We start from the raw sequence: 12,181 nt of genomic DNA, 5'->3' as shown, positions 1-12,181 counted from the left end.
TAGGTTATTATACTAAGTATAACTCATTCCTTTAAGATAAACTAGGGAGAGGTTATGGGTTGGAAGGAAAATCCTGCAGAAGAAAAACTATCTAAAATATGTATCAATTGCACTTTTGTCGCACTAAGCAGTGCGATAAAGATTAATAAGAAAAATATTTCTGCATCTTTTAAAGCTTGCAAAGTAGTTGGGTGGTGTCTGCTCTGTTCAGAAATGTTGCTAAAGCATGTGTGAACATACCTGAGCTACCCAAGATGTTGATAGCAAAGAAACGGTGGAAGCACTGGGTGCTGTATAACTGCAGTTCTGAGGAGGCTGGGGCAGCCTGTGCTAATGCCACTTCTCAGATGCCAGTAGCTCTGAGAGCTAGATTAAAATCAGCTCAGGTCATTCTGTGTGTGCTGAAGTCAGACCTCTGGGTCTGCTGTAGTCAGCCATAAGAATTGTTAGGAGAGGCAACTGTTTTAGTCTTGGAACAGGTAGAAGAAAAAAACACCCATTTAGCAAACTTTCCTAAACACAGGAGGTTTAGGGAAAGGTGAAGGGTGAAGAAGGTGAAAGCAGAAGTTCGCTATTTCTTTAGCAGGACAGGCTATAATCCATTGAAACTGATGTCCAGCAATTTTTAAAAACAGAAAACCCAAACATGCATGGAAAAAAAAATGTGCTTTCAGGTGCATTGGATTTGCACAGTACATTGTCACAGGAAGATGTTGAGACCAAAATTATGGTTCCAGTAGATTAAATGCTTGAAAGGAGGGAACACCCATTGTTAGCTGCTAAACTCAGGGGCTTTGATAAAGTATCCCTTTTGGAAACTCCTGAAATTACTGATTGTTTCATGCTAGAAAGATCACTTTGCCTAAAATGTTCTTTATGCTCTTTCCCTAAACTGCTACTATAGGTGGGATATAAGGCTAGGTGGGATTGTGATTTGAGGCGGTGCAATAGGTGTTATGTTAGACAGCTGATATTTAGAAAAAATATTGGCAATATCTTTTGTTTCAGATTCAAAAAATCTCTCTGATGGAGTTTAAACTAATTTCTAAGTAAATCTGCATAAAGGAATGTTTATTGGGGAAAACATATTTAACATGTTAAGAGCTTAAGCATCAGGTAGAGAATATGCAGTGACTTAAAGCAAGTCTTAGCCCCTTTTCCCTTTAAAAAAAAAAAAAGACAAAACAGAAACCACAAACCCATGTGCTTACATTATTACTTTGAGTTCAGGCAGTCTTTGCATACAGCCAGATTGCAACTGTTCAGGTGCAGCTCACCATTGTGAAGATTTATAGCACAAGATCACATCTTTTTGTGCTGCTAATTCATCTTGTCTCGCTCCTACATCTCGGGAGGATGCCGGCATTTTGATTTATACTGAGGTAACTGCTTTTGCCCTTAGAAAGCTTTCTTTAAAAAAAAAAAAAATGATAACGGAGACTCAGGAGACTAGTGTAACTCAGGAAGAAATTATAATGCTTTATGAATGTTATCATTTTTAGGAAGAATATAAGTACAGTCAGTACATTCTGTTGATGAAGTTTTCAGTGCTTATAGTGCAAATATTCAGTGCCTTATCTATATTTAGATTATTGACTGTAATTGAAAACACCTGTTTCATTTTTAGTTCCACAGTAAGGGGAAGCTTGGACTAAATATAACTGGTTTCAGTACTATCAGTAGATGTTATAAGAAATACTCCCATTTATATAAAAATAATGACACTGCTTATCCTATCAGTGATGCCATAGTGTAAGATAGATGTGGTTTCTGGACTTGATGCGTCCTGGCACAAGTTAGTGTTGTTGCTGTCTCCTGAGGATGCCAGCTCAGGTACTGGGTTAACTCTTCTGTGGCCAGCTGCTGGTAGCCTGGCCACTGCTCAGGTGCTCTCATCACTGCCTGTGGATAATTACAGCACTACACATCCTGTTCCATCCTCTCTCTATAGGACTGGATTTAGCTTCCACACCAAAGTAAGGCTCTTGCCTTTAACAGAGCAGCCAACTCTTCTTCTCTTGATGCTCGTGGACCCTTAGAGCTAGGAGCAGGGACATCCCTTCAAGCACACCTCTGACTGCAGCATGTTAAAGGCTCTCAGCCAGTTCAGTCAGCTGTCAGATGCACAGCCCTTGAGCTGATTTAGGGGCCCTCAAGCCCTGTTGCACTAATCAAGTTCCAAAAAAAGAGTTTGCCCACTTTGAAATCCTGCTCTTATTGGAATTGGTGCTTGCAGAGCTGGCTGAACGTCCAGCCCAGCGTCTGTCTGCAGTCCAGCAAATCCTTCACTATGTTGGCTTGAGTTTGAGGGGCCTGTTGGACTACATTGTAACTCACTTCATGCAAGGTCAAATGTAAGATTATGGGATGGATAGTTTTGAGACTTTACTGCAATTTGTCCTAATTCTCTTGCTGTGTGGCTTACAATAGTGCATTGGGCAAGGCGCTCTGAGAACTGTTGAGCCTTTCAGTTAAGGCTGATTGTCTATCCAAGGCTAGGCAGTAGCTTTTCTCGAAGGCACTAAACTATATTGTTTCCTTGTATTGTCTCCCTGTTGTAGAAGATAACTTGAGGAAAAGAGTTAAGCTTTGACAGTTTTCCCACAGTAATTATTTTAAACTGCGGGGCATGCCAAATAGAAATGATAGCAAGGAAAGAGACTGTAAAAATGATAAAAAACAAAACAGACTTCCAATATGAGGATAAATTTTGGATTTGCTTGGGTTTTTAAGTTATGTAGATACTGCGGTCCACTGTACTCTAATAGTTCGTTGTTAATGCATGTATTCTCCTAACTACATAAAAAGATGGCTTCTTCTTTTAAAATATTTTTAATGCTGCATGAATTCATTTTAATTAGGCACGCAGAATGGGGTTTGGGAACGTCCAAGTGAACAGCAGTAGGACTGAGTGGAGAACAGCAGTTTTCACAGCAGAGTTAAGATAATTTGAAGGTTGGCTCTGTTCCAATTAGGAAAAGCACGTTAGGTTTTGAAATGCGGGAAAACTACTGTTTTTCTTCGTGCTGTGCCTGTCGGTGACTCTGTGCTTGCTGCTTGGCAGCCTGGGTTGGAGCAGTACCCTGACAGCTTTGTAGGCTGGAGCTGGGGAGGTTCTGTGCCTCCCAGGGAGCTCAGCTTGCCAGCTCCACATCGCCCTTAAGCAAGACACTGGGGAGTGGAGAAAGTGAGCTCTGGGAAACCCAACATCAAAATATGTCCATAGATGTTTTGGTTTTGATTTACTGGCAAGTTGTGAAGAGTAAATCGAGTGGGATTTTATGGAGGAGAGGAAAATGTGGCAATGTTTTAGTGATGATTTCCATTCTGGAATAACCTAGGGAACACGTGATTTTGAATAACTATCCCTGCTTTCAGCACCACATTTGATCTGAGGGTGTCAGAATGCTTCTAAACGCTAAGTAGGCCTACACAATAGAAGTATTTTGAGGAGCAACATGACGTGCTAGCATTTATGATACCCTCTTTGTCAAAAACCTGATTTACTAACTTTCTTTGCCTGTGCTCTCGTGGTGCATTTCTGCCTTGTTCATGTAGTAAGTCTCATTCAGTTTGGTGGCGTTTCTTCCAGAATAAGTGTCTGCTGTGTTAGATGGCTAGAATGAAAAATGAATAAGCAGCTTTAGCATTACATATCAAGCGATTAAAAACTTTAGTGACTTAGGCATTCTGGTTGTTGCTGAAAAATGAACCACGGTATTCTTGCATTATAGATTAAATTACTTTTATCCAGTAGAAATAGAGCTTTCTGCGGGCATGTTCCTTTTTATACCAGGTATGCATGCATACATTGTTATTTGGATTTTAAAAATCAGAAGTGTTGGCTACAGTTCTCTTTGATTATAAAAGCCTTTAAGTATCAGAAATACAGTCTGTGTTTTGTAAGATAACCTTTCTTTCTTGTGTATGCTTTCTTTCTTACATACAATAAAGTAATAAGGGAAGAGGTGGTGATGTGTCGAGATACTGCAAGGCGCCAAAGGGAAGGACAAGAAGCGTTAACATGTTGCAGGAGGTAAAAGGGCACCAGCAAAGGGATTCAAGAAGGCAAAGGATGCAGGAAGAGCTGCAGAAGAGTAGGTGGATTTTTGGCAGGAGGCTTTGGCTAGATTGGAAATTGGGAATGAACTAAGATGCAGAGAGGCCATGGAAGCTGCAGTGGTAGTAATCAAAGTCGTAGATAAGTATGAAATGGATAAAGACATTAGTAAGAGGGGTGGATGTTAAAGGGATTTCTTAGTGATGCTGTAGAAGAAAGCATTTAACATCCAGAAGGCAGTGGAACAATGGTGAGGATTGTGTGAAAGGTCTCGCATTACAAGCCTGAATGATCTTAAAAGATAGTAGAGTTGTCTACTGTGACAAAGAAAAGACTGGGAAAGACATTAAGACCTCCCAAATTTCTCTCACTTTCAGTGATGGAATCAGTCGTTCCTGTGCTTCCAATGGAGTGGTTTGCTATAAATCATTGTCAGTCTGCAGAAATGATAGTGTTTCCTCTGGGTCAGTTCCAGTGCAAAGAGAGATTAGTTGCTTGCATATGAACCAGGCTGTGCATTTGCTGTGGATAAAACAAAAGCAGATTCCAGGTCTGTCAGTCAGAAAACTTTGAGCGTGCTTTAAGGGGGAAAAAAAAGAGACAGAAAATATTTCATTTAGAGTGCGCTTTGTGTTGTTCCTTTTGAACACAATGAGTAAGTTGTAGGAAGCTGAGCGGAGGTAGTGAGCAGTGATACCTAACGGCTGACTTGCTTTTAGAAGTCTTCCTGGAATGTTGTTGTAAAGCTATACAGTGATTTGGAGCCTTGTCAGGTGCTATCCTTCCTTGAACTTAAACATTGTGTTTCCAGACAGTGACAAAGCCTGAAAGGAGAGACTGGGAGAGGAACTACTGAAAGCGAATTTCTATTTGGAAATGCTCCAGCTAAGAGAGAAGAAAGCTGCTGGGTCAGGAAGTGTCTGTGCTCCTCAGCAGTAGTCTGAAAGGAAGGGTAAAGCTAAAAACTTGCTTAGCATTGTGGTCGCTTCACTTACAGTGTTTAAACTCATTAAAAACTCCTAAAAACATTAATCAGGAAAGGCAGTGACCCTGTGCACTGATGACAGCATGCTAAATTCCTGTGATTTATACATTAGTCTCTTGCAGCACCATTGTCTTAGCCAGAGGTGAATGTCCAAAAGATAAATGGGCCACTACAGATGTATTTGTTGGTTCTGTTTTCTTTAAATTTGGTGCAAAGATGGTATATTTTCTTACTTTTCCAATTTTTGGCTTGCTTAGCATTGAAGTCAGCTATGGTACTCCAGTTTTACGGTCCATCTCCCCCAGAAATCACAGGGAAGATGTTTGTTCACAGCTTCAGCTAAGTTTTTAATCAGCTGCAATGTGCTTTTCCCAGAAGTAGGATTAGATTAGATGTATATGGAACAGGACATTACTGTCACACAGCAGTGATGGTTTGTAGATTTGGGGTGCGTTAATATATCACATACTGGACTGTAGCAATGACTCGGGAGGCTTCAGTCAGCTGTGTGCACGTGGCCCACTCTGCCATTTAATGCTCCCTGAGTTATACAGGACGCCCACTGGGGCTGGTAGGTACAGCACAGGGCTTGGCCTTCTGGACTGGCAGTGGAAGGCTAGGCAAGGTCACCCAAAATGCTGCTGGATGTAGAAACACGGACAGCTAAATCAGACCCTGTCTTTTGGAGAGCTGCATCTTACCCTGCTGCACAGGTCAGAAGCAACTCACTGAAGCCAGTACCTCATTTTAAGGTGGGCATAATTGGGAAATACGATTGCTCTGTCATTGTGAATTATCTGTGCCATTTGAATAGCGAGTGAGATAGCCTGTTGTCATGACAACAAAAGATGGTGAGGTGTTTACTTGAAAGTGAGTTCTGCACAAGCGTCCACATCAAGCCGTGTCTGAAGATCCCTGTTTGAAGAACTGCTCTTCAGAGGGTCTGTTCCTCCTTTAAAGTACTTGCTGTGCTTGTGAGCTTTTACTCCAGGATATATGGAAGACGGCTTTGTGGAAGCTTAACCCAGGATACAGTCTGTGCTTTTATTTTCAAAAGGCACTCTTTAGTTCAGTAATGGAAATCTTACCTAGACTACAAATAGCGGCATATGGAAAAGCCAGCCAGTCAACTATCTGCTGTTTATATAAAAGGAGTTTGTAGCGAAGAGACTTCCTTTTAAAATGAATCATATGGTAACTCACTTTTATAATCCTTTAATATCATTTTGGCTTTAAAAGGTATTTGGGTTTAAAAGCATGCTTTATGATATTAATTTTATCTCACTGAGCTTGCTTTCTTGTATAAATCTGTGCTGTGGCAGAGGAGATGATATTTCTTAATTCCTTAGAAGTGCCTTTTATACAAGTATACTGGAAAACAGGTGTATATTTGACATTCAAATGGGGTAAACTATTGCTTTTCTCTGTGAGTGCATGTACCATGTATAAAAAGAGCTGTGAAAGTGCTGCATACAATTAAATAGTTACCTGACTGCCTTCTTGTTGTAATTAATTACCTTTTAGTAATTTCAACTGCTTACAGTTCAGAAGGGTCTTCGTTACCTTTCAGTTAAGCTAATGAAGAAGGTGCATTTGATTTTGTTCATTTAGTGCAAAAAGAGAATGTTACACTGTCAGAGATCCATGAGCTGAAATACCCATGAACATTATTTCAAATTCTTCAGTCATAGGTTTGGTTTTGATGACTAGGTGTCAACTATAATGAAAACACATAGCCCACATACTTTTATTTATAATGTTTGTATTTCTGCAAGTGTAGAATTGTAATTAAGGAAGCTCGAGGTAGTCATCAGTTATATGTGGGGAAGAAGTTGATGAGAATGCTTAAATAAGACTTGCAGATTTTACACAATAGGAAAATCTAGCTGAGTCATTTGTTACATATACAGGACTATTATATGAAATTTGAATTGGAAAAGTTCCAGTAAGAACTCAATACATTTGAAGTCAGCCTGTTTGTTTTTGTTTGCTTACATCACCTAATTCGACTGTGCTATGACCCAGGAGTTGTAGTCTACTAATCCCAATTTTTAAAAAAAAAAAAAAAAAAAGAATACAGACATCAGAAAGAACTTGTCACTTTCTGAGGCAGGTCAGGACCTTGAAAAGTCAAATCTTTAGTCAGCTCTCCCAATTTTATCTCTGTGCTTGTCTCTTAAATATTTTAATAATCCTTTAGTCAAAACAAGAATGTGTGACTTGTTACTTTGAACTATGCAACATGGGAAATACTGTTTTGTTATTTATTTCAACTCTCTATAATACATTGCAGATCAGTGTGAAAGGCTCCTTAAGTTAATAACAGGGGCAATGTCAGTGATGGTGAAGAAAGAAACTGGAACAAAACCAGAAAAGACAAGTGGCATGACTGGATTTGTCAGACATTTGTAAACATCGGTGGCAAAACATATATTAATCATCTGTTTTTCTTGCAAGCTTTAAAACTGTGAACTTTTGCCAATTTTCTGTACCACTCTTCTAGTGTCATACCTGATGAGTTAGAGTTAACTCATTTCCTGTGTCAATAAGACCAACTGGCTATGTTGGTAATTGGCCACATGTCTAGCGCTGCTACTCCCAGATCCTTCCTCCTCCACTGCCTCCTTTTACTAGCTGTAATTCTTCAGTCTCTTCGGAAATTAGTTGTATAAGACAGAGGCCGGGTCCTGGTATCTCTATCAAAGGGAAGTTGATTTCATTGGGCGTGCAGGAGCCTCAGCATTGATATATTTTTGTTTTTCTTTTGTGTAGCCTGCAACTCCGCTAATAATGAATGCTCTCAAAAATACTGGAGTCATTTAGTGAGTAGTGTGCAGGTAGCTGACTGTGTATACATCGATCAGCATAACACTATCAGAGTGCATCTAATGCATGTGACAATAGAGTAGATGACAGCAAATAAATTACTGGAATACTGCTGTGCAAGTCAGTGTGCCTCCTGACAACGCTCATGTCTCCCTGCTGCACAAACACTTCGGTTTCCTTTATGGGACAAGCTGAAGGCTGAATGCACGGTCTGTCCTGCTTCTATTCCCCCCCTGCCTTGTCAAGGTCAGAGAAGGCTAGAAGGAGCAAGTGGAGCAGGCACCGAAGTGGCAGCAGGAAGCTGAAGAACAGGAGATGGGGCTCTGACACAGACTTCTAGGTGCAGTAGCCATGTATGTGTAGAACCAGCAGTTCTGCTCAATTGTAGCTTTTTTTTTTTTTAACATAAAACTTAAAGATTTTATGCCTGAAACTATTACAATTACAGGTAGTCTTGTTTGTCTCAATTCTTTGGAAGTCAGATAACTCAGTGTATGAGTTGATAGCATCTTGCAACTCTCACATCCCATCTTGAAGATCTTGTGTACTGTTTCTTGCTCTTGTTACTATCTCTCCAAGGATTTCCCCTTCATATTTAACTCTGTTCCATGAATGTGAAATTTGGAGAATAACCTCCCTATTGGCCAGCTGATGCTAAGCCAGCTGTCATTTTTTGTAGTCCTCTGGAGCCTACCTTGGATTTTTTTTTTTCTTGGAAGTAATACCATTGGTTGTAAATCTCTTATATGGCAGAAATTCTCTAGTAGGGAGCATCTTTGTTCTTTCTGGTAATAGTAAGCCTGCAAAACAAAGCAAGATGAAGAAACATAACTAATATATCGACATGTGACTTCTGGTATGTTCTATTTGCGAGACCAAGATATGTACAAGACAACTAAGAAAATAACAGCTGTGATGTTGGAGAGTAAGCAAAAGAGGTTTGTTCTTTTTCTTTCTCATCTTGGAGTAGCAGCAGTGAAATGTCTGCAGCTTATAATACATTGGTTTTCATTATGTGTGCAAGAGTTGGACAGGTCAAGTATTGATGATACCTGTATATGCATTGTAGTTAGTGTCAGTCCTTCCTGCTGCTCATGTTAAATTTTTAATTTTCTTTGACCAGTGCACGTGTTTAAATTGACAAATGTATAAGCGTAAAAATGAAGTGGTTGCTGAGAGTTGTAGCAGAAGAGCGTATCGAGTCTTACATACATAAGAGCTGTTTCATTTGTCTCTTTTTGCTTTGCAGGAAGAATGCAAACAAATATTGGCTCGGCAGAAGTCCAGTTCCCAGTCTGATTCTCATGACGACGAGATTTCCCCTCCTCCTCCCAACCCAGTGGTAAAAGCCCGACGCAGGAGAGGAGGGGTCAGCGCGGAGGTCTACACGGAGGAAGATGCTGTTTCTTATGTTAGAAAGGTAACGTATTGCCATCTGTCTAACTCAGAAATTTATAAGGCAATCAAATGAATCACATTTTACTAATAATTTATAGAGCTTGGAATCGTGGATCAGCCTGTAGTGTGGTGTACTCATGTCAGCATGACCATGCCATGGGCTCGACCGTCTTCTCAGCTCATTTGCTGCCTCCTTGACTAAGTATTTTCCCCATTAATTTTGCTTCACTATTTTATATTTTTTCCCTTTTTGAGGTGTGCTGTTAATGTTTCCCTCTTTAATGGAGTGGGTAATTCTCAGCCATTTTCTTGCTATTAACAGAATTCTTCAGTTTCAGAGTTTTGGCAGAACTTCATGGTTTTGGAAAGTGGCCCTCTCTATTGCTGCATTTCCTGCTTTTTCCCCCAGAGTCATGTCTACCTCAAGTTTTCTCCTAACCTAGGTCATGTAGGTTCCCTAGATCATACCAGCCACATGGTTTCCATGTTCATTGGGTACTGCATAACCCGATGGTTTTCAGACGTCTGCTGACTATATGGAGCCATTTTGTGTCCACTGTCTTTGAAGAAATGATGATTGCAAATTAAATAGATGTAGCAGGAGTTAGAATAATGCAGTAAAAGGAATGTTACTGAAATAAGATCTTAGAATATAAGAGACATGAGGGAACTGCTGAGAGAGGAGCAATTTGCCTAGAACTTGTGGCTGTTAATTGAATAGTTCACTTTAGGTCTCGTCTATATATGTCAATGGCAGAAATAGATACCACAACATAAGTGAGGGTCTGACATTGTCAAAGCCTTTACCTTACAGTAGTTTTCAGGTCCTCTCCTCAGTTATTTACATGAAAATCAGGTCCTCTTAGAAGTAATAAGTAAAGTATCTGTAAGCCATTTGGAATATAGAAACCTGGCACTATTTAATAAGTCCTTTCAAATGGATATTTTGTTTGGGTAGGTTGCATTTGTTCTATTTGAATGCTACTAATTTTTGGCTTTAGGAAATCATTGGCCAGTATCTCCCATGGGATGCTTTCCAGCAAGTTTCAGAGTAGCTGTGCATTCACTGTGTCTGTGTAGCCATACTGGCCTTGCTTTTGGAGGCTGAACTTCTGAAAAGCTTGATGTATAATATAAAAGAGAGCTAAGCTCATGTTTCGCTATATTAGAAGTTTGAGAATCCATTTCCTTTTAAAAATAAACCGTCTGTGTCAACTTATGATCACTGCCATAGAAAGGTGCATAATATAATGTTGTAAACCTGGCTTAGTTGCACAAATTGCTCCCAGGACACAGATCTCTCCAAAACAGAAATCCCATAAGTAAAACCTGCAAATCCTGCTTTTCTGTAGCACTTTTCTGTATGGATTCTCTACTGTTAAATAAACGCTGATTACACTCTGTGGCCTTTCCTTCCTCTAGATTTCTCTTCCTTAACTGCCTTTTTCATGAAAACGACTAGCTACTTTATATCATTGATACCTCTTAATAACTCTGCAAAATTGTTTGAAACTGGTCAAAGCTTTCAGAATGTATTAAATGACAGGCAATATAATAATAAATGACGTTTACTTAAGGAACTAGGCTAAAAATGTGTTTCATAAGGTGGACAGATTCTACTAATGTGCATTCATGCATGCCTGGAGTAAATTTAACCTAAAGAGCTTTTACTTTATGGGAATACATTTTGTCAGTCGCTGTTTTTTGGCAGAACACTTCTTACATTTGCAGTCAGCTGTGCTTCTGTCATCCACGTATGATACAAGTTTGCAGGCTACCCTGGGATTTTCTGTCCCAGGAAATAAAGAATTAGGAAAGCTTTTCATCCTTACAACAATTATGGAAGAGTATTCTTGTGGGAGTTAAATAGTGCTTGCAAGTACCTGGTATGTTTTAACAACACTGTGGTCAAAGTATTAATGCACTGCACTGTTAAATCTTGCATGATGCTTTAAAAGCCACTTTCAAACATTTTTCTTTTTGTGCAGTCTGTAATATCCTCCTTAAAAACTTCCAAGAAAGGGTAACATTTGTCCCTGTTTAATATGGGCTCCACATGACTCTTCTGAAAATCGAAGGAAATATTCCTTCCCACACTCAGGTCACACCCCCGAGTAATTTATGTTTCTAATGGAACCTGAAGTTTTCTTTATTTTCTTCCTTTTTCAACAGTGATGCCAGTAAGCCCCAACAGTAGGATTAGTAGCCAGTAATTGGTCTAGAGCCAGAAGAAGCAATGCAGATCGTATTCTGTGTGTTCTGTGGCAAGGGCTATTGTGATTTTAATTTCCTAGAATTAGCTGATTGAGGTTAAAAAATAATAGTAATTTAGGGGATAGTTTCCTGTCAGGCTGTAGATGCTGCAATGAATACAGAACTAGCTCTGAGAGGTTTTGTGTCAGTGCTTTGTCTTCTGCCATAAGCAGATGAATCCCATGGCTGTGTGTTTGCGGTTGAGGTTTCTGGAGCAGAGAAAGAAAGGGGGACACTGAAAGAACAAATTATGAAACATTTAAAAGTGTAAAAAGCAAGGCAAGGGTTGTATTAAACTATTGCAAACAGATGGATTTTTACATAGTAGCCTGGAAGAACCACTGGCTTGAATTCAGGTGTTGGATAGAAACACATCTGGGTCGTAAGTCAATTTAAAGGATCCCTTGAAGGGGTGAGCTATAGGATGAGTAGTGCTAAAGGCAGTGCAATGAGTTATGTCACTTGAGACAAAATCAAAGGAGATTTAACTGTGTGATTTGAGCAAACATCTGGCATGGTTCCATCCTGGGGAGCACAAAGAAAGTTCTCTACAGAGGGTAATTTCATTGCTTCATTCCTGAAACCAGAGAAAGCAGTCAACACATCTGACAGAACATGTAGTTTACCAACTAACAGAAAAGGAACCTTGTTGCAAAGTA

General features: G+C 39.7%; 1 protein-coding gene across 3 annotated transcripts in view; it reads left to right on the top strand.

Moving 5' to 3' along the window:
• Positions 1 to 12,181, top strand: part of PRKAR1B (protein kinase cAMP-dependent type I regulatory subunit beta) — a 101,323-nt gene that overhangs the window by 6,795 nt on the left and 82,347 nt on the right. For all 3 annotated transcript variants that reach the window (XM_068699395.1, XM_068699396.1, XM_068699394.1), the window contains exon 3: positions 9,121 to 9,291. In XM_068699395.1, coding sequence (XP_068555496.1) covers positions 9,121 to 9,291 — 171 coding nt within the window. The remainder of the gene's footprint in view (positions 1 to 9,120; positions 9,292 to 12,181) is intronic.

Source organism: Anas acuta, chromosome 15, assembly GCF_963932015.1.
Source record: "Anas acuta chromosome 15, bAnaAcu1.1, whole genome shotgun sequence".
Lineage (NCBI taxonomy): Eukaryota > Metazoa > Chordata > Aves > Anseriformes > Anatidae > Anas > Anas acuta.
Note: the sequence above shows the minus strand (reverse complement) of the source record. Positions and strands in the feature narration are given on the sequence as shown.